The following is a 24,854-nucleotide window of genomic DNA, read 5'->3' on the forward strand; positions in this document are numbered from 1 at the left end:
AGAGAAGCTTTTGCCCCTCCCTTTACTACATGGAAGAATCTAAATTGGAGGTCTTTCCAGAATAAGTGTTCTTGCCAGAGATAAATGTTATCTGAGCGACCCATCTGTACGGCGGGGCAAACACCCGATTCCCAAACATCTGCTCTTTTTATCGCCCCGCGAAGTGCAGTGCGTTCCTTCCCTTGAAGTCCCAGAGCCCTACCCCTTCTCCTGAGTTCAGAATGACACAGAGACCTCATGTGGTCCACGTTTGGGATTTCCATGTCTGTGTGGATGCCCCGTACGGATGCCGATTACGTTTGGTTTTCTCCCGTTGATCGGGCTCATGTCAATTTGGTTCCGAGTCCAGCTCGAAGGACCTCTGAAGAGACAGGAATTCTTGCTGCCCGACAGCCCTCCCGAAGAAGGCTCTCCGGTCCCTTTTGAGGAACCCCTCCCCCCCTGCCAAGTGTAGGAAGGTGACTGCGTGCCCCTGGTTCTGGATCCCCAGCGTGTTTGGGGGCAGATCAGAGATCTGGGCTTGGTCACTGGGCTCTCACAGGACTCTGGGCCCTGGGCAGGGGAGGACGGGAGGCCTGGGTGGAAGGTGTTGGCAGGGCACTGACTAGATTCTTCTGGAAGGCCAGTACCCCTGGCTCCCCTGATTCTGTGGGCGCCCCTCCCCCATATCCTTCTAGTAACTTCCTGTCGCCTTTTCAGAGTTGGCATCTGCAGCTTGGGCCGTAAAGAGCTTTTGCACCCAGTGAATACAGTGACAGATCGCGTGGAGGAAGGTCCCAGATCCAAGATGCCTTCTTAGGGGACCGGTGCCCAAGGGCTTAGCGGGGCCCCGCGCGGCCTCTGCCTTTACTGGATTTTCAAGTTCCCAGTGAGATGCCCCCACTCTCGCTCATCCTTCCTTCCTTTTGCTAAGGAAACCCAGGCAGTCACTGCAGGGTAATGCGTGCATGTGTGTGTGTGTGTGTGTGTGCAAGCATGATCTCTCTCTCTCTCTCTCTCTCTCTCTCAAATAAATACACTTAAAAAAAGAAGTTAGAGCGTCTGGGTGGCTCAGTTGGTTAAGCATCTGACTTCGGCTCAGTTTATGACCTAGCAGTTTGTGGGTTCAGGCCCCGCGTCAGGCTCTGTGCTGACAGCTCAGAGCCTGGAGCCTGCTTTGGATTCTCTCTCTCTCTCTCAAAAATAAACATTAAAAAATAAATACATAAAAGATTAAAAAAAAAAGAAGTTAACTGTGATTGGCTGAAACCACTACAGCTTTGAACTTTAAACTGCTGTTGGAAATAAAACCCCAAATCGGCTAGGGATTTCCTAGGTGCCCCCTTTGTGCCAGGCAGTGAGGTGGCACTTCGGGCTTGGCAGCCAGCGGCCCCAGAGATCTAGTGTTCTCTGTTAGAGAAGACGTCTTGGAGCGGGGGTGGGGGGCGAAGGGGGGGCGAAGGGTGGCCGTAGAGGGAGGGTGGCGATGGGCTCCGAGGCAGGTGGCAGTTGCGGGCCACACAGTGGCTTCGTTTAGGGTGTGAAGTCCTCTGACCACAACAGCCACACCGATGTCCCCAGAGGCGTCCGGGGGCCGGACCCTGGACAGAGGATGTGAGGCCCCCTAGTTCTCAGGAAGTAGAAAAGCTGTTATTTACAAAGAACATATTAGAACATATTAAACATCCACTGGAGAACTGAGCCCCCACCCCCACGGCAGAGAGGCTCTTCCTTGTTTGTCCTCACTGGGGGCAGAGTCTGAGGACAGAACTGATTCCTCTCGGTGCTGCTCCCCGCGTGTCTGTCTCTGGGCTCTGCCTTTCACGGCCCCCGCACTCAGAGGCGCAGCCGAGCTGTTTGGGGGGTCCTCACTGGGCCAGGCTCCCGCGGCATTCGGCGGCAGGGACGTAGGACATGTCTGAAGGCACCCTTGCCTCGGTCCATTTCCTGGTTTGGGGCAGAAATAATTTCCAAGGGGCGAATGCAGAGTGTTCCGGAAAAAGGTCGGGCACTTGCTGTTCTGTGCCTGGTGCTGGTTCTGTGGGGTGAGAAGGGAAGGAAACCTCACACCTTGGAGATGGTTCAGGGAGGTGGGGGGACAGGCCCCAAGCCCCCGATCTGATGGCAGGGACAGAGGGGTGTAGGTCCATCAGGAAGTTCACAGGGGCTCCTTTGGGTGGCCTTCTCAGACGGACTTTAGGAGGAGGTGTTAAGGTCGACGATCCTTCTGCCATAATTGCCAAATCAGCGCCCATCCCCTAAATTGTTAGCGTTATCCTCTCTCTCCACAGGAGTCAAGATGTGCCGAGTCCCCCGCTCTGGACGGGCAGGGTGGGCAGGAGGGGAGGAACGGAGGGCCGGGGAGCCGGGCTCACCTTTCACAGCCTCTGAGCCCCGTGCAAATCGTAGTCACTGTCGGAGGAGTTATCGGGCTGGGTGGAAACACGATGCAAGGCCCCTTCCAGAGCTGCAGAAAGAACAGAGGCCATTTGCAGCAGGCTCTATCCCCCCAGGCCACAAAGAGAAAGAGAGAAAGCCCAGAAGCCCGTGGGGGTTTGAAGATCACAGGGGCTCTATGAGCTGGTGGCTGGACAGTCCCGGATCTGTTTTGATCAAATCAGCCAGCATTCACTAATGATACTGAACTCCAGGCTCCCTGGGGCTTAATTGTTAGTGCCAGTCAGGGAGCATTCGATACAGGGCTCCTGCAGGCCACAGATAGCTCTGTTCTGTCTCCAAGGAATCCGAGGGGCCTCGTTTACCATCCGGCCCTCAAGGCCCCGCAGAGAAACAGGCCTGTTAGGTCACAGCGGTGCCGCGGTTAATGGCATCTCCAGCTTCTTCTTCTCTCTAGTTGAGTGGCTCATGGTCTCCGGGGGGACAGCTCAGGCCTGTTAAGGCCGTATCCCTTCCGTACCCTGCTGTGACCGCTGTCAAAGGGCAATCGGAGCGCCCCCCACCTCCCGTCCCCGGGGGCATCGCTTCTCTGGGCCGTCGCGTGACCTGTGCTCCCACCTGCCTTCATCCCCGGAAGCATCAGCCGCTGCTCACCTGGGCAAGCAGAGATGTGGGAGTTCCTAGGAGGGTGACTGTATTCATTCTCCACGTGTGACACTGTGGGGTTCTCAACCTGGGACCGGACGGTGGCCGTGTGGTTGCGATGGAAAGACACTGAACAGGTGCAGGAGATGGTGTCATTAGCCTGGCTGCTCTGTCCTCTTCCTCCTTCCCCACAGGTGCCCAGAATTTCCATGGCACCCACAACTCCTGGGATGCATCCCTCTGCTCCTTTCTTCCAGGGCAGGCTCACGCTTGCAGGGGTCAGACTTTTAGAGCAGCTGGGGGTTGACCAGCAATCTGATTGGCGGGATGGGACTTCAGCTGGTCAGTTAGTCATTCATCAAACATGTATTAAGCAGGGAATTGGAACACAAGTGATAGGGGCAGATGCAGTCCCTCCTCTCCTGGAACTGAGGGCTTTGTCTTGTAAAACAAAACAGAACAGGACAAAAACCCTCCACAACACGGAGCCTTCTTGAAGGATCTGACCCTTGACTTGCAAAAGGGAAGGAAGAACGTGGAGTGGAAAATGGGAGGGGGCCATAATTCCATCCGTTAGGGCGGTCTAGGAGAGAGGATGAAGAACGAGGGTAGAGGACGGGCTAGCTGCTTCAAAATGTTTTAACACTGGCCTTTTAAAGTTGTTCCGTGATAAAGCTAGCTTGGCCAACCTTTCTTGCAGAAATGCCCGTTAAGGTTCTGATAAGTCCTGAAATAAAGAACCAACTCTAATTTTGCTTAACTCCTCCACATCTAAACCTATGTGATCATGGAGTCCTCCTTTCGGAGCACCACCTGTTCACACCTGTTGACCACAGCCCCACCTGAGGACACCTGGTGACCACAGCCCCACCTTAGGTGAGCACGGTGGAGGTCAGAGGCCTCAAGTAGCTGCTGGCTCCTCCATCTGTGGTCAGCAGTGAGCCGTGACCCCTGTGGACACTGGCTGGGGCTGAGGGAGGACCTTGCCTCTGGGGACACTTACTGTTCTGGTTCATTCCTGTCGGGCCAATCCACTGGCGCTGCTTCTTCTGGCGGACTGGGCGACAGACAGGAAAGGCACGTGAGGACAAGGGCTGGGCAGGGATCGTGGGAGGGAAGGATGGGGGGTAGGGGGTGAGGGACTGGAGAAGGGAGGCAGGTGCAGCTGAAGGCAGGACTGCTGAACTTTGCCCCCTGAAGTCTTTCAGGGTCTCAGTTTTCTGACTTGCTCAGGACAGTACCTGGACCAATCTCATGCCGAAGGAGCTGGTCTAGGGGCTGCTTCTCCAAGAGAAACAACCACAGGGCTTTAGAACCAGAACCTAGGAGGGCGCTGGGGACCTGGCCAACACTGTACCCCTCCAGGCCTTCTCTTTTCAGCCTCTCTAATCTCGCTTCCTGTCCCTGAAGAATTTTCTCCAGAGTTCTGCAAGGCTAGGATAACAGCCCCCTATATTCACGACAATCGCCCATTAGATGGATGAACAAACTGAGGCTCAGAGAGGAAGCGGCACAATCAGCATCCTGTGGCCGCTAGGGGGTGGAGCCAGGCCTGGGTCGTATCCCCGGAGGCTGGGGGCGTGCCCCAGTCTGAAGAATTGCCACGCCCTCCCCCGGTGTGCGCCAATCGGCACTTCTTACCATGTTCCTGACTTTCTCTTTCTGTTCCTATGGGCAGGAGAGGGGTGGGGCTGGGCGGGGCTGGGTGGCGAAGCAGAGGTGCCCTCCCGCCCACCCGGCTCCTCTTAAAGGGGCTTGAAAGGGAGGGCGTTTGGGGCGCCCGCACCTACATTTCTTCACCAGTTTTCGGTAGGCATGAGGGCCGCACACGACCAGCAGCACGGCCAGGAGCACAAGGCCCAGGATGATGCTCATCACGGTGCCTGCGCCCAGGCCTGCTGGGTTTGGGTCATGGCCTGGGGGAGACAGAGACATCAGGGCGGTCCTGCCCGGGGTATCGGGACTGTAGGCTCAGAGAGAAGCTACTGGCCAGTTGGCTCCCCCGCCCCATCTGTACCCCTGCCCTTCCCTCTTGCTCCTTGCAGTAATTCACCAGCTTGTCCGGAAGGCAGTTATCTCCTCCTCCTCCTCTCCCCACTTTCTCGAATTCTCTGTTACCCATTCATCTGTCCCCCATCTGTCATCCAGCAATTCATCATCCAGCTATCATTTGCCACTCTTGTTATCAACTATTTAACTTCCTACCCTTGCCCCTTGCTTATAAGGGATCACCTTGCCATCATATTCTAATTGCCATCCATCCATCCGTCCATCCCTCCCTCTCTTTCACGCATTATTCTATTACCATTTCTCTCTTGCTTTTCTATCTTCCATCCTGGAAGAGTAGAAGATAGGATGAAAATTCCCTAGTTCATTGTGGTCAGTCTCCTATGTGCCGTTCACGTTCACTGCTGAGCACAGTCGCCCCTTCTCCCCCATTTGCCACCTCTCCATCCTTTTCTAGGGCTCCGGGGCTCCTGGATCCTGTCCTTCAGCAACATGCTCACTGACTAGGTTCTAGAGAGAAAACCCACCGTGGGCTGTGGCCAACTCACATGTGACAAACACCCTCCTACAGTAGGCTTTTTTCTCTTGAAGCTGATAGCACTGGGACAGCTTCTCCTGGGGACAGAAGAGCCCATGGGAGGTCTCGATGGCATCCAGCACCCGGTAGGAGTCGACGCTGCCGCACTGCAGCTCCTGGCACACCTCCTCCCACCGCGCCGTGCCCTTGGGCCGGGGGCTGTCACACAGGACTTCCCACTGCTTGCCCTGGCGCACCTCCACGGACCCCTCACACAGGCCGCGGCGTCCCACCAGGCGGCTCTGCACCTTGGGCTGGAAATCTGGAGAGGGGACGCAATGGAGGTCAGGTGGGAGGTTTGGAGGGAGCTCCCTCGGCCCCTGGCCTACACGCCTGGCCACGGGGGCCCCAGGTCGCCGGCCAAGAGGGGCCCCGGCAGAGCCCAGCTCATGGGCGGCTGGGAGCACCTTTCTTCCTGTCCTTCCCTCCTTCTTGCATCTTCTGGCATTTCCCCCATCAAGCTCTTTCCCTGGCACCTCTGGGCAGCGGCCGGTAGCTATCTGGAGGCCTGCGGGCACCGGCGCTTTCAGGGTAGAATCTGGCGGAGGGGAGACGCCCCCGGCAACCGCGGGAGGGAGTCGGCGCCCGAGCAGGTGGAGGTAAGAGAGGAGCAGCGAGAAACAGGCTCCTCCTGGGTCCACTTCCCTCTGGGAACCATTCTCATTTTCCTGCTGCTCCTTGGGGGAGGGGGCCGGATGGGAGTGCTTTTCCCGAAAGGAGAAACTGAGGCCCGGGATGGGACAGAACCCAGGAATCCTCTGCCCAGCCTCGAGGGGTGGGCTTTCATGAAAGGGCCTGGTCCTTTCAGAGAGAGACACCGAATCCATTTCTGCTTGTCAGGGTGGGGCCTGGGGTCCACTGCTGGGGTCCTCAGCTGAGGCCCCCCCTGAGCCGAGGCTCAGGGTAGAGAGACTTGTGATCTCACCGGCTTGGCCAGTTTCCATAGCAACATCTGTCTTCAAGGCCCCAGTAAGTGTTCTATTTAGAAAAGCCATTCAAAGGCAAGGCCTCTGGGTCTGTTTTGCAGGCTGTAGCCTGCTGGAGGGCAGGGGTGGGTGGGGCTGAGAGCCAGAACGTTTTTTTTTCCCTCATCAGGCCAGGAAACCCTGGGCCTGGGGTGGGGGTGGGGGGCGTGGAGGGGGCTGCTTCTACCTGGAGGGGCAGTGTTTTCACTCATTCACCATAAGTATCCACCTGGGCTGGGGGTGGGGAGGTTGGCGGATGGGGAGGGGAGGAGTGGGGGTGGGAGCAGGTCTGCTAATGGGATAGCCCAGTGGTCCGGGGCAAAGCTTCCTAGATTCATGCATGCACCTCCTGCCCCGCCCAGGACCCTGCTGAAATGCAGATCCGGGTCAGTCCAGGACCACACTTTAGGCAGCCAAGGCTGAGACAGGTGGGGGCCTGGAGTGACACCGCTGGAGTAGAAATCCCAGCTAGTGCTCTGGGATGCTGGGCAAGACATTTAACTTCTCTGAGCCTCAGCTTCCTCATCTGTAACGTGGGCATAATAGCAGCCACTTCCTTGGGTTGTTGTGAAAATGAACGAATGTCCTGGGAGCGTCCCTGGCCCCATGTGAGTCCCGGGGAGGTATGACTTCTTACAGTCTGGACTCCACTAGAACCCTCCGGGGATGGGAACCCACCACTTCCCAAGGCGTGCTAGGATTATTCTCAATCTGACCTGCGGTCCTGGTTTTGGGGTCCCCTAGGCCTCCCTCTTTGGCCTCCTCCCCTCAGCTACGTCGGATACCCAGGCTTCTGGTTGCCCTCTGTGCAGGAGCCTCCGCAGGAAGCTCTCGGAGGACCTGCTCTGGTCTCTCTCTGCCTGCTGCGCCTCGGGGACCTCCCGCTTGTCACCACCGCTCCACCCTCTTCGGTCTCTGGGATTTACAAACTCCCCTCCGGCAAGGCTGCTTCCCCTCCAAGCGCCTCGTCTGCTCTGGTCCTTGGCACAAGTCACAGCTCCCACCTAAAACGCCCTCTGTGCTCTGCTCCCCCCAAACCCATGCTCCTCTCCTCCTTCCAAACCTACAGGGAGACCTGGCTTCGTCCTGGAAGTCCTGCTGACCCCACCTTCCTGAGCGGCCGCCATGCCAGCAATGCATTGGGCTTGTTCGATGTCACTTTGCAGGGACTCCCCAGGCGCTGGGTGTTGAGTTGCAGCCTCCCCACCCGGGCCTGTTTCCCTCCCGTTCATAGTGCCCAGTGCCCTGTGCTACATGCAGGGGTTTCCAGACACAGGCGTTGACTGACCGTCTGGGGGCGCCCCGTCTGGTCCTCACCGGGCCTCACTCACCAGAACAGACGATGGCCAGAGCTTGGCCGCCCTCACGGGGCTGGACTTTACTGAAGCACTGCTCCAGGGAGGCACAGCTCGTGTTCTGGATCTTCCATCGAATTGGCAAGGGCCTGCTCTCCTCTGGGTCTTGGGCCCTGGCGGCGTCCTCCTCTGGCAGATGCTTCAGGAAGGAGCCGCACTGGAGGGCCTCACAGATACGGTTCTCCAGGTCCTGGGTCTTGTCCTGCGCCTCGTAGCTGATGGCACCACCCCGGCTGCCCCAGTAGAACTCCACGACGCCGGCACACCGCAGGCCCCCGGGCCCTGCCACCAGCTGCAGCCTGGGAGGGGCTGCGGGGGGAGACAGAGGGCAGCAGGCCTGAGCTCGGCGGGGCTGGCAGTGGGGGCTTCCTTGCTCCCGGCCCTTTGGCTCTAACACAGGGACAAATGGAAGACTGGCCGACAGCCGTGGGAGGTGGTGAGGCCCCATATTGCATGGGACAAACACGAAGCCTTTCCACGTTCGTCTGAAACTCAAAGGCAACTGGGCATCCTGTGTTTTCATTGGCTAAATACAGCACCCTGCCCCCAGGGACCTCGGAATCCTCTTACCTGTGGGCTGTGGAGTGGTTGTGGGTGGGGGGGTCGTGGGAGGAGGTGCTGTCCTGGGTGGCTCTGCAATAAAAAACACTCTGGTGAAGGAGGGACAAGAGCCCTGGGGAGGGAGGACTGGAGGTTTCAGGGAGAGAATGTGGGATCAGGGGGGAGCGCTGGGAGCCCCTGGCAGTTTTGAGAAAGACCTGAAAGTCAGGATTTAAGTGCCACTGGCCCCGTGAAGCCCACTTGCCCCACACGTTGTCTCTAGGCCTCCTGTGGGGCGGGCAGCACCAGCCCATTTCGCGGTGGGTACAATGAAGGTTAAGAGGAGACCTTAATGTTAGCAATTGGCAGAATCCGCTTTTGGGCCTCTTCCCTCCCACCAGACAGGTGCTCCCTCCCCCAAGCCCTCCCCCTCCAGTTCCCCAATGGTGTGTGTTTCTTTGGCGGGGGAGGTTGCTGTCAATCAGGAGCTCCCTTCCACCTGCCTGCTCAGGCCCCAGATCCCAGGCCCCGGGGCTGCCTCCTCGGGGCTGGTACGCAGGCCGAGCACACTGTGTGGCCGGCTAGTTACCCACCCAGGCAGATCAGGCCCAGAGGGTCCCTCTGGTTTGCGTTGCTGAAGCTGCAGTTGGAGAAGGACCCCACGAGTCCGTGGCAGGTGATCTGGTTCTTGGGACTGTTGAAGTCAGGGAAGTGGGCAAAGGCCACGGCCTTCCCGCAGGACAGCAGGCGGCAGAGATTCGAGGCCTGCTTGGGGTCCTCCCAGTGGTTCGGGTTCTTCCCCCAGCTCCGGCTAGACACCGTGTGCCACGGTCCGTTCTTCTTGAAGGAGACCTCCAGCTGGCCCTGGCAGTGCGAGTTGGAGCTTGTCAGTCTCACCTGGAACCCTGGGGGTCAAAGAGGTGTATGCGGGTGGGTCAGGATGGGAAGGGCCCTCCGTGGGGGACCCCTCACGGCCTTCACTCCACCGGGTTCCCATGCCCAGCCAGGCTGTCTTCTGACCAACCCCCTGCCCCCGGCTGCCTGCCTCGATCCTGGGAGCTCTGGGGCGCTGCGGGGACTTCCCACACACTGGGGCGGTCCCCCAAAACCGGACCCCAGAGGAAGGGGCTCGAGACCTCGGAGCCGACGGGAGCTCGGAATGGCAGGTTCTCAGCCCCCGTTCTCCAGCGGGATCGCCCCACTCCTGCAAATTCTGTTTCCATAGAAATAGGGCCTGGCACCCGTTTGGATTTTTCTAACTTTTAAATCAATTTTGTGAACACGACTTATACACAGTGAAACGCACTCATTTTAAGGGCACTTGCTCAATGGAATTTGACAGAGGTACAGCCACGTGTAAGCACCACCACGCTCGAGTTGCAGCCCGTCTCCGTCACCCGGAAAGTTCCCTGGTGTCCCTTGGGCAGTCAGTTTCCCTGAATCCCGCCTCAGGCGACCACCGATCTGCTTTCTGTCGCGAAAGAGGAGTTTTGCCTCTTCTGAGACGTTATGTAAGTGGACTCGTTACCGTGTGTTTTTGCTTTTGCCGTTCTGTGTTTTTTGTCTGGCTTCTTTCTCTCTGTGTTTGCGGTTTCTCTGCATCCTGACATGTCTCACCTTCCTTTCTATTGTGGAATAGTGTCTCACTGCGTGGCCAGGCCACTGTCTGTGCATCGAGCTGCCATTTGGTTGCGGTGAACAAAGCCGCACGGAACATTCCTGAACGGATGTCTGTCTGTAGGGGCACGTGTTCCGTTTCTCTTGGGTGAATACCTAGGAGTGGAATCGTTGGATGATAGGTAGGAACACGGAGGGTGTGATTTTATAAAGCTCCGTGAGAGGGAGAATAAGGGTATATATTTGCTTCTGCGTAGATTCTGAAAAGGGAGACAAGAAAGGAATCCATGTGGCCGTCACCTGGGGTGTTAGGGTGAGGGAAGGACTGGGCAGATGGGAAACAGAAATGGAAATGAGATTCTTCACTGTAGGTCTTTTTATATTTTTAAAGTTTTAAGCCAGGCAACTGTATTACCCTATTCAAGACTTTTTTTTTTTTTTTTTTTTAATGTAAAAAGATTTTTCCAAGTGATTGGGAGGTAGAGATTTTCCCTGGTTGGAAACTTATGGTCAGGCTGCCTTTTTCTTCTAGGCTTGGGGAGCAGAAGCACGGGGCTCGCTAGGGCTTGCCAAGGTCACTAGACTAGTTAGAGACGAAGGGGACTTGTTCCAACACCTGACACTGGCAAGATATTCTGAAGCTTTCCCTCCAGCGAGCAGACTAACTGAATCCCCACCAGGGAACAGATTTTTCTCCCCATTTTATAGGTGGGGAAATTGGGGCTTATAGAGGACAAGCCACTTGCCAGAACTCACAGCTAGGATGCCTCTGTAGGCCCGCCAAGGCCCCTGCGGCCCCTTCTGGTTGCACATGGCTTCGTGAGACTCTAGCCACATTTATCCCAAAATACATTCAGCATGATGTTATCTTAGGAGATGTGAAAGCGTGAGGTCTGGGGTGAAGTGAATCTGAGAACTGCTGAGTTAAAAAACAAAAACAAAAACATTTAACAGGTTTCTTCCCTGCAGGACTTCTCAGGGGCTTTCCTAGCCGGCACACTGGTTCAGTCTCCAGTGAGTGACATGATGTTGCCTACCTTTTATCCAACATGTTCCATGGAACTTTGTTTGGGATACACTAGCCTCTTAAAGTCCGACCTCGAAGGCAGGGCATTCGATCTACTTTACAATCTTGTGCCGCCTTTCTGTGCGGCCTCGGCTGCAAATACATTTGACCAGGGAGATCCGGCAGGACTGAGAAGGAAACAGGACTCTGCAGGGTGCATTTATGGGCCAGTATGTTTTCTCTGCATGGTGAGTGGGTTATAATGATAATTATCACGAGGACTGGCATTTTGTATGGTGCCTTATGGCCATCGAGGGCATCCATCCGCACATGGGCATCTAAGTGTGTGTGTGTGTGTGTGTGTGTGTGTGTGTGTTGGGGCTCGCTCCCTCTGTGGGGTGGGGTTCACCCTGGCAGGTCCCCCTACAGCCTGATGGAATCACAGCCCCGCCCCACCCCCCGTCACCCCCTGCTCCAGGCCTCTGTATGGCCCTTCCTTACCTGAGTTCTCCAAGTTGGGCCCTCCCAGGCAGGAAGTGACTGCAGAAAGGAGAGAGGAAGATCAGGAAGTGGAACCTCCTTCCTGCCAACCCCCCCCCCCTTACACCCTGAGCACACAGCCTGAGCAGTGGCCTCTTCTGCGCCCCCCAATATGGGGTCCAGAGGCAGGGAGTTTCATACTACACGTCAGAACCCCTAGGAGGGTCGTGAAACCAATTTCGTGGGTTGCAACGGTCAATTTTTTTTCCTGTTTTTAAACTTTTCTTTTAAAACGAACGTCAGTAACATTGATTTGCCTTTAGCGCACAGATCTATAAATGTTAACACATACATAGATCCGTCCGATCACCCTCCTGGTCAAGGTAATATTTCCATTGCCTCCCAACGTTTCCGCGGGCTATCCCCTTGTAGCGACATGCAGGCTTACAACCATTAATCTCTTAAAAATTATTTAGTAATAGCAACCATCAAATCTTGACAAACTGAAATGAACTAGAACAGAGAACGGCTGTGAAGATAGGGATCACTTCTTAGTGCATTCGGCTGCAACGTAAAACTGTCACGGGCGTTGCTTTCAATCTAAAAAAAAAAAAAGTTCGAAATTCAGGGGCGCCTGGGCGGCTCAGTCGGCTAAGCTTCCGACTCAGTTTCGGCTCAGGTCGTGGTCTCACAGTTCGTGGGTTCAGGCCCCGCATCGGGCTCTGCGCTGACAGTGTGGAGCCTGCTTGGGACTCTCTCCGTCTCTCTCTGCCCCTCCCCTGTTGGTGCTCGTTCGCGCACTTGCTCTTTCTCTCTCTCTCTCTCAAAAGTAAATAAAGCCGTTAAAAAATAATTTAAAAAAAAAAAGCTTGAACTTCCTGGTTGTAGAGAACCAGAGAAATGACCCAGAATGGGCAACCCGGGCAACATTTGTTACTTCTTAGTCTCCCCATGGCGGGATAGGAATGGCAGCGATTTATTTTTAACAGCTCCCAGCTCCTAGAGGAGGAAGTCGAAGCTCAGAGAGGTTGGGGCTGGCTCAACGTAAGGCACAAAGGGGTCAGGGCCACTGTCCCAGCGAACACGGGTCTTAGGGATCTGGCCTCCCCTCTGGCGTGGCTCCTGCCCAGGCACGTTCGACGGTAACGTGGGCCAGTTGGGACGTCGGGCCTTCTCCCAGCCCCTTCTGACTGCAGAGTGGGAAGCTCACGGAGCAGCCTGTGGCCAGTTCATCTGTGGCTGCCGTGGAGGTTTGATTTGGGCCGGCAAGGGACGGGGCGGGGGGCACGCTCGTGTGGCCTCAGAGCCCACCCCCCGGGTTTGCCACTCAGGTTTGTCAGGCATGAAGTAGGTGCTTTGATTTCCATCTGCCTGACTCCCGGACTTGCTTTCTCGACTGGGAACGAGGGTCACTACTTTACAGAGCAAATAGTTCCGTTTAAGTTGCTTTGGGGAAATTACTGTCGGGTGTTAAAAATGTGTTTTGGGCGCCTGGGTGGCTCAGTCGGTTAACCGTCTGGCTCTTGACTTAGGCTCAGGTCGCGATCTCACAGTTGTGAGTTTGAGCCCCGTGTCTGGGCTCACTGCTTTGTCAGTGCAGAGCCTGCTTGAGATCCTCTGTCCTCCTCTCTCCACAGATCCTTTCTCTCTTTCTCAAAAATAAGTCAAGACGAAAAAGAAACATAGGTGCGTTTAAAAAAGCCTGTTTTTGCCTGAGTGTTCTGGAGGCGGTGGTAGCATTTTAAGGGAAGACATGCCCCAGCCAGCCAGCCGTCTCCCCGCAACCAAGACCCCTTGTGATAAAGCCGTCACGGCACCGTGATGCTCAGGGCTGGTGTCACTGCTGGTTGAGCTGGTCAGGCCTGGGGAGGACGGCGGGCCTCCCGGGGAAGAATGGCTGCCTGTCTGGGATGCTTGGAGAGCCAGAGAAAAGGGGACTCACCACTTCTCTCTCCCCCTGGACACCGTCATATTCCCAAGGTCACCACAGTCAACATTCATTATTAACAGAAGCGAGCAATTATTGAGCACCTACTGTGTACTCAGCACTCAGGGCGGTTCCTTACGGACATCATTATTAATCTCCCATACGGCTCCATGATGTGAGTTGAATCCAATCATGGTGTAGATACTGGGAGAGGGGAAAATGCTCTGTCCAGGCAGACACTGCCAACGACTGGATTCAAACTGTGAGTTTGCCTTCCGAACCCATGCTCTCTGTCACCTAGTTGTGTCTCCAAAGTGCCGCGTTTGGGGATGCGGAGATGAACGTGCCCGAGGCCCTGACCCCGAGGCGCTGGAACCCTCAGACATTGAATCCTCTGTGGGCAGGGGGTGGACCAGACCATTCTTGCAGATCTCACACAGAATGGCCCAGGCCCTGCTTAGAGAACATTCTTGGGCAAGACTGAACAAACTAGAGAACCAAGTAAAGTCCCTAAATGCTCTGTGGAGGAAGGGTTTCTAGGTAGCCCAGGGCTTTGTCTCTCTCTGGGTGCCTGATGTTCTCAGTAGGGCAGCATTTCCTGGCTCGTCCCTCATCCGGGCATCTGTATACATTAATTCTCTCAAACTTCACCATAGCTCTATGCAGTAGGCATTATCGTTTTGATCCCCATCTTATGCGTGAAGAAATGGAGAAAGATTGGCCAACTTGCCAAGCCGCTGATGACCGTTGGGGCCGGTTCTCCAAGCCAGGCCATCTGTCACAGACTCTGCACTCTTGACTGCTGGGTCACGCTGCCTCCCCTCCCTTCAGAGGGAAGGCTGTGACAGCCTGCCCCGTGTTTCACCAACATCCTGCATGCTTCGGGATGTGCAAACCTGATGAGAGGGAATGGACTTGAAATTCCGTTCAGTTAGTGAAACGTGCCATGGGGAGGCTTGTCCACGAACTTGCTCTGTGACCTTGGCCAGCCTGTCTGGACTTGGCTTCCTCACTGTAAAATGAGGAAGTTAGACTCCATGATCCCTCACCTTCCTCTCGGTTCACACCTCTCTGATCTATAATCTTTAGTTCCTGGTGTATCTCAGTGGCTGGCAGGGGGCCAGGCAGAAGCGGACGCTGAGATTCTGTGTGTCCAGAGACAGGTTCAGGTTTATCATTGTCCATGACATTTTTTTTCATTCTTTTAGCTGCTTCTCACAGGGGTCCGACCAACAACCTCCTTCCCTGGGACCCTGCAGACTGCGCTCAGGTTCTCTCTGAGACCTTCTGGGGCTGCGGCTTAGCCAGCCCCCCGCCTGCAGCCTGAGGCCCAAGGCTCTATGGCTGCAGAATCTGCAAACTGAAGCCTGGAGCCCCGGGAGACCATGAGGGACGAGAGGCATGGACGCGTGGTGTCATTTCCTAATCCGCCATCCACAACTACGGCCGAGCAGCTGGGGCCAGGAATGAGAATCTTCCAGAGGCCCCTTCCCTCCCCTGTCAGCCTTCCCTCCGGAGCCCCACTATTTCAGGCTTGGAGTGGCCGAGCCCAGGCAGAGCGCAAGGCTGAGAAAGCCCGAGACAGAGAGAGAGAGAGAGAGAGAGAGAGACAGGCCGCGTTTTCGCTCTCCTGGCCCCTCTCTTCATCTCCGCATTTGCAGAGCGAGGCACCCTACTGTCACCCCGTGTCTGGAGGGCCCCCGCTTCAAACACATGATGGGCTCTGCAGCGAAGCACATGAATTTTCACACTAGGTGGGACGCGCGAGATTATAAATAGCCCCCCATTTGTTCAGGTCAGGATTTGCCCCAAGGGCGTTTTCCAGAAATCTACAAACGTTTTTTTGGGGGGGGGGTTGGAATCGCAGATGCATGTTCGTGGGCCCGTGTTAGCGGTTCCACTTGGCAGTACTCAGCAGAGCTGGGACTGGGCCCAGGCTGGCCAGCCCCGGGCTCACTCACAGGCCCTGCGGGGACCCACGCACATTTGTCTTTGCAGCCACCATACGCTGGCAAAGCAGTGGAGGCATGGCGGCAGGGTCCCAGGGAGGGGCTGGGACACCACGGACAGTCACAGTGACAGCGAACGTCGATGGAGCTCTGACCTCGAGCAGACCCCAGGGCGAGCTTTCTTCATGGCAGACCCCACCTCCTCTCGACAGCCTCACTGAAGGGGGCCGTCACCACCCGGTTTCCCGGATCAGCCAGCGGACGGGCTTCGTGGGGCTTGGAGGTCCGAGGCTCCATTTTGCCATAAACAACGATTCCCTCGAATAGTCCACACACGTCTCACCGATTTACAGCAAACACCACACGTCGGGCTGCCTTCTGGGGGTGTTCTGGATTTTTCTTCCTTTTGTCCTCTGATGAGAAGCTCACTTGGAAGGTCAGAAGCCCCCCTTTTCTGAAATGACGCTAATCAGCGGAGCCGTGTCTAACTCGAGTCTGTATCGAGGCTTCAGGGAAACAGAGATCACAGAGGCCCCCGATTCCGTTTCTCCATCGAGCACCAGACGAAGTGGTTGGTTTTTGATCAGGAGTCTTTTTATGTGCAGAACGTGGAGAGTCACACAGTTTGTGCCAGAAGAAGCCTGAGGGACTCTTCCCGCAGAAGAGACAGCAGATTCGGGCCTCTAATCCCGTGCAAGGGGCCTGCGCCGTCCCACCCGGCGGATGCCGGCTGATTGCCGGCAGGACGACGGGCACGGTCTACACCGTGATCGCTCTCCCGCTGCTGGCCTGCTCTGTCCGACTGAATTTGCCTGAATTTCATGCCACACGTGCGTCTCCAAGGTGACAGCGACAAGCCCTCCGTTTTGTTCAGAGCTTTGCACATCCCGAAGTTTTTTTGTACCCACAGCCCCGTTGAGGACGGGCCCATGCTCATTCTCATTTTTCAGATCGGGAAACTGAGGTTCAGAGAGGTCGAGCGACTTGCCCAAGGGCACACAGCTTGCAGATGGTGGGGTCAGGACAAGAAATACCATCATCTTCGCTTGGTAAGGCCCTATGGGAATCTGCCACCGGGAGAACAGGGAGCCTGCTTACCCCTGGCGTACAGATAGGGGAAACTGAGGCCAGTGAGGGAAAGGCTCATTCTAGATACCTCCATGGGAGTCTGTGGTGGTGCAGGACCCTTTTAGCCTCTGCCAACCACCACCAATTCCCTACCCTGTCCCACCACACCTGTCCCAGCTGTACCCCAAGGGAAAAGGGAGTCTCAGTGTCCCTGTGGGAACCGGATGTGATGATGATGGTGGTGGTGGTAGCTAGGGAGGAAGCGATTCAGGGCCATCATCTCTCATCATCCCTCAAAACCCCAAACCAGAAGTCTTTTTCTGGTGCATTTGGCGGGAAGGCATTTGCAGCCTTCATGGGTCTCTCTTAGTGCGAATTCGTGTTTCACTGAATGGGGACATGGGTGTTGCCCGACACCTTGTTGGCGTGCAACGAACGCCCAGCACATACACGGTATGACCTGCAATCTGGAAAATTCTGAGTTCCCAAAAGATCTGGCCCGAGGCTCGGGATAAGGTGTGTGGACCTGGGAAGGTGAGGGGGACCGTTCCTTTCGAGGGCACTTATCCCACTTCCCCTTCTACTCTGCCTGCACGGCCCCTCCCCCACCCGGCTGGGTGCCCACAGGCCTGTCTGCCTGGATCGTCCTCACCAGTCCCACCCAGTGTGAACACTCACTTCCTACAAGCATTTGCCCAAATATTATCTCCTTGTGAGATGCACTGCCCCCTCCCTGGGTAAGCACAACCCCCCCCCCCCCGACCCCGCAGCACTCTCAATCCCCCAGCCCCACCCCACCCATGACCTCCCAGCACCCGGGCCATCACTGGTCTTCCCATCACACCCCGACTACTATCTTGGATCCACCAGGGGAGGGATCTCGATTGTTCAGTTGTGTCCACAGCACTTAGAATAGTGGCCGGCATATAGTAGGTGCTCAATAAATCCTTGCTGTCTAAATGAATGGATGAGCCACCTTTAACAATTGCATTGTCCCTTAAAGTGGGCACGGTCGTCATCCCCAATTTTGAGATGAGGAGGCTAAGATTCTCGTGTTCTTGTCATCTGTGAGTGGCCCGATAGAAATCAAACTCCAGTCCGCGTTACTCCAAAGTCCCACAGGCCTTCACACACGCGCGCGTGCACACAACCCATATGCACACAAGGACGCACACAGCACGCTCGCACGGTTCATACACGCACCCACAATGCGTGCACACACACGGAGTAGGTGACCCATCAATTTTATCAGGTGGAGTTGAGGTCCCTCCTCAGTCTCTGTGGGGAAAACCCTGCTGAGGTGTTGGTGCTGGACAGAGTGACCGGAAGGGCCAGGGACAGCCCCTGAGCCCCCAGGTCCCTCTATTCCCTGGGAAAAGCTGGCCATTTTCTTTGCTCCCAGAACCAGCAAGACCCTCAGCCTCCACATCGTGGAACCGCGGGCCGGGCAGCCTGCTCGCAGCTAGAGCCCCTCTCCCCTCCTCTCCCATGGATGCCCAGCCCCTCTTGGGCCTGTCCTGACCATTGCCTGTGCCCTCGCCAACCCCTGGGGACACTTCCCTCTTTTCTCTGCCCGGCTGGCTCTTTCCTGCATCTGCTTGGCCACTGAGTCTCAGCTGTTGTTGTTTCCTTCGTTGTACTTAGCATGAGCTCTAGGAACTCGGGAGTGTTTGGGTGCCCTTGTCCAGGGCTGGCTGTCCCTAGTGCGTTTACACAGAGCTGGACACATGCTGGATGCTCCATGAATATTCGTAGATGGAGAAACGAAGGCGTGAATAGTCTGTGCAAAGGGACTGGGGAAGAGAAAGATCGATGGCCAGGCTAGCTTCTGGCAAGACTCTGCTTCCCCAGGTCCTCCGTCACCTTGTTTCCTGCTGACTCGACCCTGATGATGATGATGGTCATGATTACTACGACCATCAGTGTTTGCTGAGCACCTACTACCCTCTAACCGACCTTCCTACCAAAAGCCCTACGTTCATTGATTTGTTTAATCCTGATAAGTCCCTATGGGACCCCTGCTCTTTTATTATTCCCATTTTGCAGAGGAGGAAACTGAAGCTGACAGAGTGGTCCGAGGCCGCCCAGCTGGCAAGTGGCGGACCAGAATTCAAACGGCAGAGCCCGTGACCTTGCCATGCTTCAGTGCTGGTGGCTGGGCCGGACCCTCAGGGCTGCCTCCGCCCTTCTCCCCCTTCTAGGTGAGCCCCAGGCAGTTTGGGGTTAAGGACAATGACAGGAGGGAGCGGCTGTCACTGTCACCCCAGGTGTACCGCGGGCATCTTCATGCCCCAAAGGTCCCCAAGTTGCTGGCACAACCTTGAAGGCCAGCCAGGAGACGCAGCACCCCCAGCGGTCTGGTGGTGGGGCGTCTCCTCCTGGAATGGCTCAAAGGGTATGTGTGCTGTTTGCCCCCAGCCCTAGCTCTGGCCCTCGGGGTCCCCTGCCCTTGGTGCTCATATCCGCAGGTGGCAGTTGTGTTTTGCCGCCATTTTCCTACTTGTGGGAGTGGCTTTGGGGTGTCTGTGCTCTTCGGGGACAGGGAGCCTCCGTGACAGCAGGAGTGCTGGGCCGGGGTCGGCTCTGCTGCTCACTAGCGCCGTGCCCCAGGCTTGCCTCTCGGCTTTTCCGGAACTCAGTTTTCCTGACTGTAAAATGGGGGCAATGGGCCCGCCTACCTCATAGGCTGTTGTGACGCTTACAGAAGAAAACGGCTTTACGCGTCTTTTGTAACCTGTGACCCACCAAACCAAACGATGGGAATGTTTATTACCCACCAGTTCACACAAACACACACCGGGAACCATGAGCTCCTGGGGTTCCAGATGGTTCCCATACTCCCTGTGATGGGGCTGCCTCTAAGTCTCCCTGGCTCTGGGCTCCACTGGGCTCCACTGGGCTCAGGGAGCTGCCCGATCCTGCCAGGACCTGGCCCCTTTGATGGCATTCGGATGGGAGACCCATGGAGCAGGGTCCCTCCCCCAGCCCCAGCTGGGAGCCCGGCCAGCCTCCCTGCTCCAGTCGGGTCAGAGGCCACAGGTCAGGGACAGCTGAGGGAACTCGGGGTCCATCCTAGGAATCCTCAGGGCCAAGGAAGCCCCAGCAGCTCCTCAGGAGGGTCCCACCTCCCTGGGGACATCTGCCCTGGGGACAGAAGGGATGGATCTCTTGCAGTTTCATGTTAAAAAGTGCCATGTGAGCCTGTGTGTGTGCACATGGGCCACCGTCCGTGTGCGGGGGGAGGTAAACCTACATTTGGAGACCATGTCTGGCCCGTGAAGACACACACACACACACACACACACATTCGTACCTACTCACACACATATACTCAAACGCTATGCCCCAGCCTGTCTGGGAGGGCCTGAGGCTCCCTGCTCAGGCAGGCCATGGTCCCCGCGTCCTCTCCCTCCAAACTGGGAAACCGCGGCCCCCTCCAGTTCCCACCCGTCCCGTAGGCAAACATCTCTCTCGCCCCACGGTAACCCCCAAACCCTTGAGAAGGGGGGCAGACCTCGTCCAGTTTACCCCCTGCTTTTCATAAATGGGGAGACTACCAGCTTCCACCCACTCCCTCCCAGCAAACAGGAGGCCCCAGACTCACCCACCCCTCAGCTCCTCAGAGGCCCCGGGGGGCTTTCACGGTGGCCCGAGAGCGGACCCAAGTGCGTGCTCACGCCCTGGCTGGTGGGCCTGGCTGGGGCTCCCCTGGGACAGAGCGAGGGAGACTGGCACCTAAGGGTGCATGTCTGACACGCGCCCAGCTGTGTTCTCAGAGGCGGCCCCCACCCTGCCTGGGCCCACTGTGCTCGGAGCATCATCAGAACTGCCCAGGAGACCGTGAGTCCCCGTCCCTGGTGCATCCAGGGCACTCAAGGTTGGGGGAGGGGTGGCGGTCCAGCTGCAGAGGACGCTGGGGCCAGACGGGCGCTGGACGACTTGATTTCTGGGCTGAGAGTCTGATGGGGGCACGGGTCCCACCTGGAAGGGTGCGGGAGTGAAGCAGAATGGGGGACGTGCGGTGAAGGGATGGGGTGGGGGGGACCAGCAGCGCGGCCTCAGCCCTCCCTGATGGTCCAGAGAGGTGCCATGTGGGCCTGAGTCAGACCAGAACAACAACTGGCATCTTCTCCCTTGCACCCCTGAGTCCCAGTACCCGGTACATGCCCCAGGCGGGGTACTCACCCAGCACCCCCAGCAGGTACAGGGCGGCTAGTGGTGGTTGCTGAGACCCCATGGGCGCGGCCTCCTCCTGCCTCAGCCTCGCCAAGCTCGGCACCTGTGGGCGCAGGGTGTCTGGTTCCCGTGTCTCCCTCTCAGGGAGGAGGGGTGGGGCGGGCCGGCGCGGGCAGGGGTGGGACAGGGGAGCAGGCAGCGTGGGGCCTGCGTCATCCGTGTTTGAAGTTGAACTGTCAACTTCCTCCTGGCAAAACCATCTGCCCCAGTTCGAATGGCGGCCCTGGCCCCTGCCAGCTTCCTGCCTGAGGCGCGCCGGGCTGGGGCCGCGTCCCCCCACCCGACCGCAGGACGCCGGGCCAGGCTGCGGGCCACACCGCCTGGCGGGGGTGCCACGGCGTTGGGGAGCTCTCGGCCGGGCTGCGGAGAGGGAGGAGGCCTGGCCCCCACAGAGGGGAGGCCCGAGGGGGGACTGAGGGGGCAGGGGACCAGTCCCCGAGGCAGGGGTCGCACTGAAATGGCACTGAGCTGCGCTAGGTGGTGAGCAGGGGAGGTGGGGGGGAGGGCCCCACATCGGTTCCAACCGCAGGCACAGCGGTGAAAAACCAGAGGAGGCCCTCGGCCTCCCCTTCCTGGGGATGAGGTGGGAATTTGAGGTGACTCCCCCGCAAGAAGCGGGTCCCTCCACGGATGCTGGGCTCGCGTCGGGCGGCGTGCGTGTGCATGTGAGTGACCGCCGTGTCGGTGCGTGTGATCTCCACGTCAGCGTGCGTGCGTGCGTGTGCGATCGCTAGGTCAGTACGCGTCATTTCCATGTTGCGATGTGGCTCCCGCAAGTGCTGGAGTCAACCTTTGGCCTTTTGGGGAAGAGGCAGGGTGGCTGGGTTTCTGCAAATTATCCGGGTGGGGGGGGAGGGGGGAGAGGGGCGGCGGGACCGGGCGCAGGGGAAGGGCCGCAGCACCCCCACCCCACCCCAACCCCAGGGGCCTGGACCGGGTTCAGTCCCTCTGCACTCCAGGGCGGGATAGACCCAGACCCAGGCTCCTTGGGGTTTCTTGTACCTGAGCCCTCTGACAAGGTTCAGAGACACAACACGGTTGACCGTGAAGAAGTGTGACCTCCCCTCCACACCCGTTCCACCCTGCTCCTGCTGGGCCCCCTCCTTCTCTGTGCCCTAAGATTGCCCCAGCAGCTGCTCGACACCTGCCTGTTCCCCCGCCCCCCACCGTCCCTCATTCAACACCGTCCTGTCTCCTCTCGGAGCATTTCAGGTGCTTTGTATCCGCTCATCGGAGGCAAGAATTGAGGCCCGGGTCAAAGGCTGAGGACCCCCAAGATAGTCGTGATGTGGGGGACACACTGACCACCTCATACAGGATTCAGAGGGACCCCTTCCCCTCCTCAGAGGTGACTCTGCATTAGCATCAGCTAACCCTTCCAGGGCCTGCCCCCTGCCCTCACATCCTTCCTTCCTGTCCTGTGACTCTGGAAATCCCAGAACTTTTATTCATTTCATTCAGCAAAATTTTGCCCCGCGCTACCCACCAGGGACGCAGAGGTGAAGGAGACAGAGATGGGCCCCACTCTGCCCACCGAGGAGTCCGAGGGCCCCTCTGGAGAATTTTTCTCTTAAAGACTCCATGTTTAGAAAGCTTTTATTGGTGGGGCGCCTGGCGGGGCTCAGTCGGTCGAGCGTCCGACTCTTGGTGTCGGCTCAGGTCATGATCTCACGGTTCGTGAGTTTGGGCCCCGCATCGGGCTCCGTGCTGATGGCTCGGAGTCTGCTTGGGATTCTCTCTTTCTTTCTCTGCCCCTCTCCTGCTTGTGCTTGCTCTCTCTCTCAAAAATAAAACTGAAAAAAAAAAAAAAAGAAAGAAAGAAAGAAAGAAAGAAAGAAAGAAAGTTTTTATTGGTCACACTAGCTTCACGTTTTAAGTGGCCCTTCACACCCTGGGTTACCACACTCCGCTTACATAACTGCACTTTGAAAGGGACAAGGGATTTTACTGAGCATCTAAGTGAGCCCGGGTGTGGTCTCTTTTAGTCTTCCCGGCCTTCACGGGGAAGTGGGTGGAGTTTTCCATTTCACAGAGGAGGAAACTGAGGCTCAGAAAGCCATGCACTTGGCCTCAGGAGGTCAAACTTAAGATCTGAACCCACGTTTCTCCGTCTTCAAAACTTTTGCTACTCCCCACCACCCCCACGTACCAAAAGCAAAGGAAACAAACAGAAAATTTGACTTTTTATGTGATCCCTGAGTCTTCATTACAGACAAGTCCATGGGTTCTAATCCCTTCTGTTTGTTTCTGGAAGGTTGGAGGCAACTCCGGGGCCCCTGAGGCTCGGTTCCTGACCCATCCCAGTGAAAGGGCACCTCCACCCAGCCCAGTGGGCCACCTCCCCTGCCCTCCTCTCGCCCTCCCTCTGGGTGCCCAGCCCCTGAGAGTTGCCCCTCCTGCCTCCCAGGCTCACAGTCCCCCATCAGACCCCAGATCCCAGGTGGGAGTTTCCTGTTCTCAGCATCGAACTTTCCATGACACAAGAGGAAGTCAGCTGAGCTGGGGCTGGGTTTTCCAAGCAGCCCAGCCAGGCGGGCGGGCGTGGAGGCCGAAGGGGCAGGGAGGGGGTTAGCAGCCCTCAGAGCCCGGTATCAGTACCTCCTCGGCCTCTGCCAGAAAGGCTCCTGCCTGTGCCGTCCTGGCCCACACCAGGTAACCCCCGGGGGGGGCGCATGCGTCTGTCAGCCGGGCTCTGCGACTCCCCAGCGCCCCCAGGATTTGCCCTCTTGCCAGTGCAAAGGGGCCACTGGGGTCGCCTGGGGAAGGGGGAGGAGCTGAGCCCTGTGAGGCAGAGAGGGGTGGCTGGAGGAGAGGAAGGAGGCCCAGGAATGTGCCTGGTACCTAGTAGGACCTCAGTGTTTGTTGAATGAATGAATGAATGAATGAATCTGTGCAATGGTTGCCAAAGACCTTGGGATGGCCTGGTGGCCAAGGGAGATGCCTCTGCCCGGTGATGGTGGGACGAGCTCTCCAAGCATTTATTTGTGAAATGACTCGGTGACCTGAATCCTTGAAAACCTGTAGTTGGCAGCTTGGAGAAGGGGGTCCCACTGAGAGGATCAGGCTTTGCAGAAGGACACCCCGCCCCCCACACCAGGAAGTACATCCTTTCCCGCCGGCTTTGCTCCTGCTCAGTCAGATCATTGGTGGGGGGTTGGGGCTGGAGGAGGGAGAAAGTGGGGCATGATAAGATCAGATTCCGGTTCTGGATGGGCAGCTGAGGGGCACGCAGGTATGGTGGAGGGGCCCTGGCCCGGGCAGGTGCCAGCGTGCAGATTGCCCCAGATTGTCAGGTGGGTGCTGAGGGCCTCGGATGACTTATCTGTAAAATATGGGGTTCCATGATCCTGAGGCCGGCTCTCTTGTTCTAGGAACTCCCCAGGGCTGCGTCAGTTGGTTTTCTGTCCTGGGACCTGAAGGGTTTGACTCTTTCTTTTGTGTGACAAGGCGTCAAGTGCTGGGTTTTTGGCGAAAGGGCAGAGGGCAGAAGATTGGAGGTTATGCTGGAGAGGGGTGTGCTGGCTCTGTGAGGTGGCTCGGTGTGTGCACTTCCCTGAGTCCCAGGTAGGTGGGGCTGCCCTCGAGGGCCTGTCCAGCCTGCAGGGACAAGTCAGGGCACCTTCCCCCCAAATCTTTCCCAGCCCCTCCTGGGAGCTGAGTTTTGCTCCCTGACAATCCTGGGCTCATTTGTGAAATCTTGGGTGTATGACTCAAGCAAGTTACCTAGACTCCTCATCTATACATCATGATGGCTTGAAGATGAAACAGAATCATCTGTGTAAAGGGCAAAACACAGGGAACCTTGATTATATCGTGACGGACATATCAGGGTGGGGACTAGAAGGTTTGGGGGTCTGGAAGCTGACTTTCCCTTCTGACCAGGTGAATGATCTTTGGGCAACTTATTTCCCTCTTTCGAGACTTCCTTTATAAGATGGAGTAGGGGATGATCCCTACGTTGCAGGGCTTCTAGAAGTTTCCATCACAAAGACACGAAGGGTTTGCAAACTCTAGTGCAATCTCTTGGGTGTGAGGGCAGGTCAGCTGAGGCCTTGTCTAGCCCAGCGGACCCCAGGGACTCTTCATACTTCCTTGCTGGGGCTCTG

At 57.1% G+C, this 24,854-nt stretch overlaps 1 protein-coding gene across 1 annotated transcript; it reads right to left on the reverse strand.

The window, feature by feature from the left end:
• Positions 1-1,200: 1,200 nt before the first annotated feature.
• CD5 (CD5 molecule) lies at positions 1,201-20,954 on the reverse strand. Its single transcript, XM_049645408.1, has 11 exons — positions 20,698-20,954; positions 11,590-11,628; positions 9,059-9,370; positions 8,496-8,558; positions 7,902-8,234; positions 5,577-5,867; positions 4,812-4,937; positions 4,025-4,078; positions 3,031-3,150; positions 2,355-2,446; positions 1,201-2,017 (listed from the first exon to the last, which is right to left on the reverse strand). The coding sequence occupies exons 1-10, from the start codon at positions 20,747-20,749 to the stop codon at positions 2,358-2,360; spliced, it is 1,479 nt and encodes a 492-aa protein (XP_049501365.1). The 5' UTR covers positions 20,750-20,954; the 3' UTR covers positions 1,201-2,017; positions 2,355-2,357.
• Positions 20,955-24,854: the final 3,900 nt, after the last annotated feature.

This window comes from Panthera uncia, chromosome D1 (assembly GCF_023721935.1).
Source record: "Panthera uncia isolate 11264 chromosome D1, Puncia_PCG_1.0, whole genome shotgun sequence".
NCBI classification, from domain to species: domain Eukaryota; kingdom Metazoa; phylum Chordata; class Mammalia; order Carnivora; family Felidae; genus Panthera; species Panthera uncia.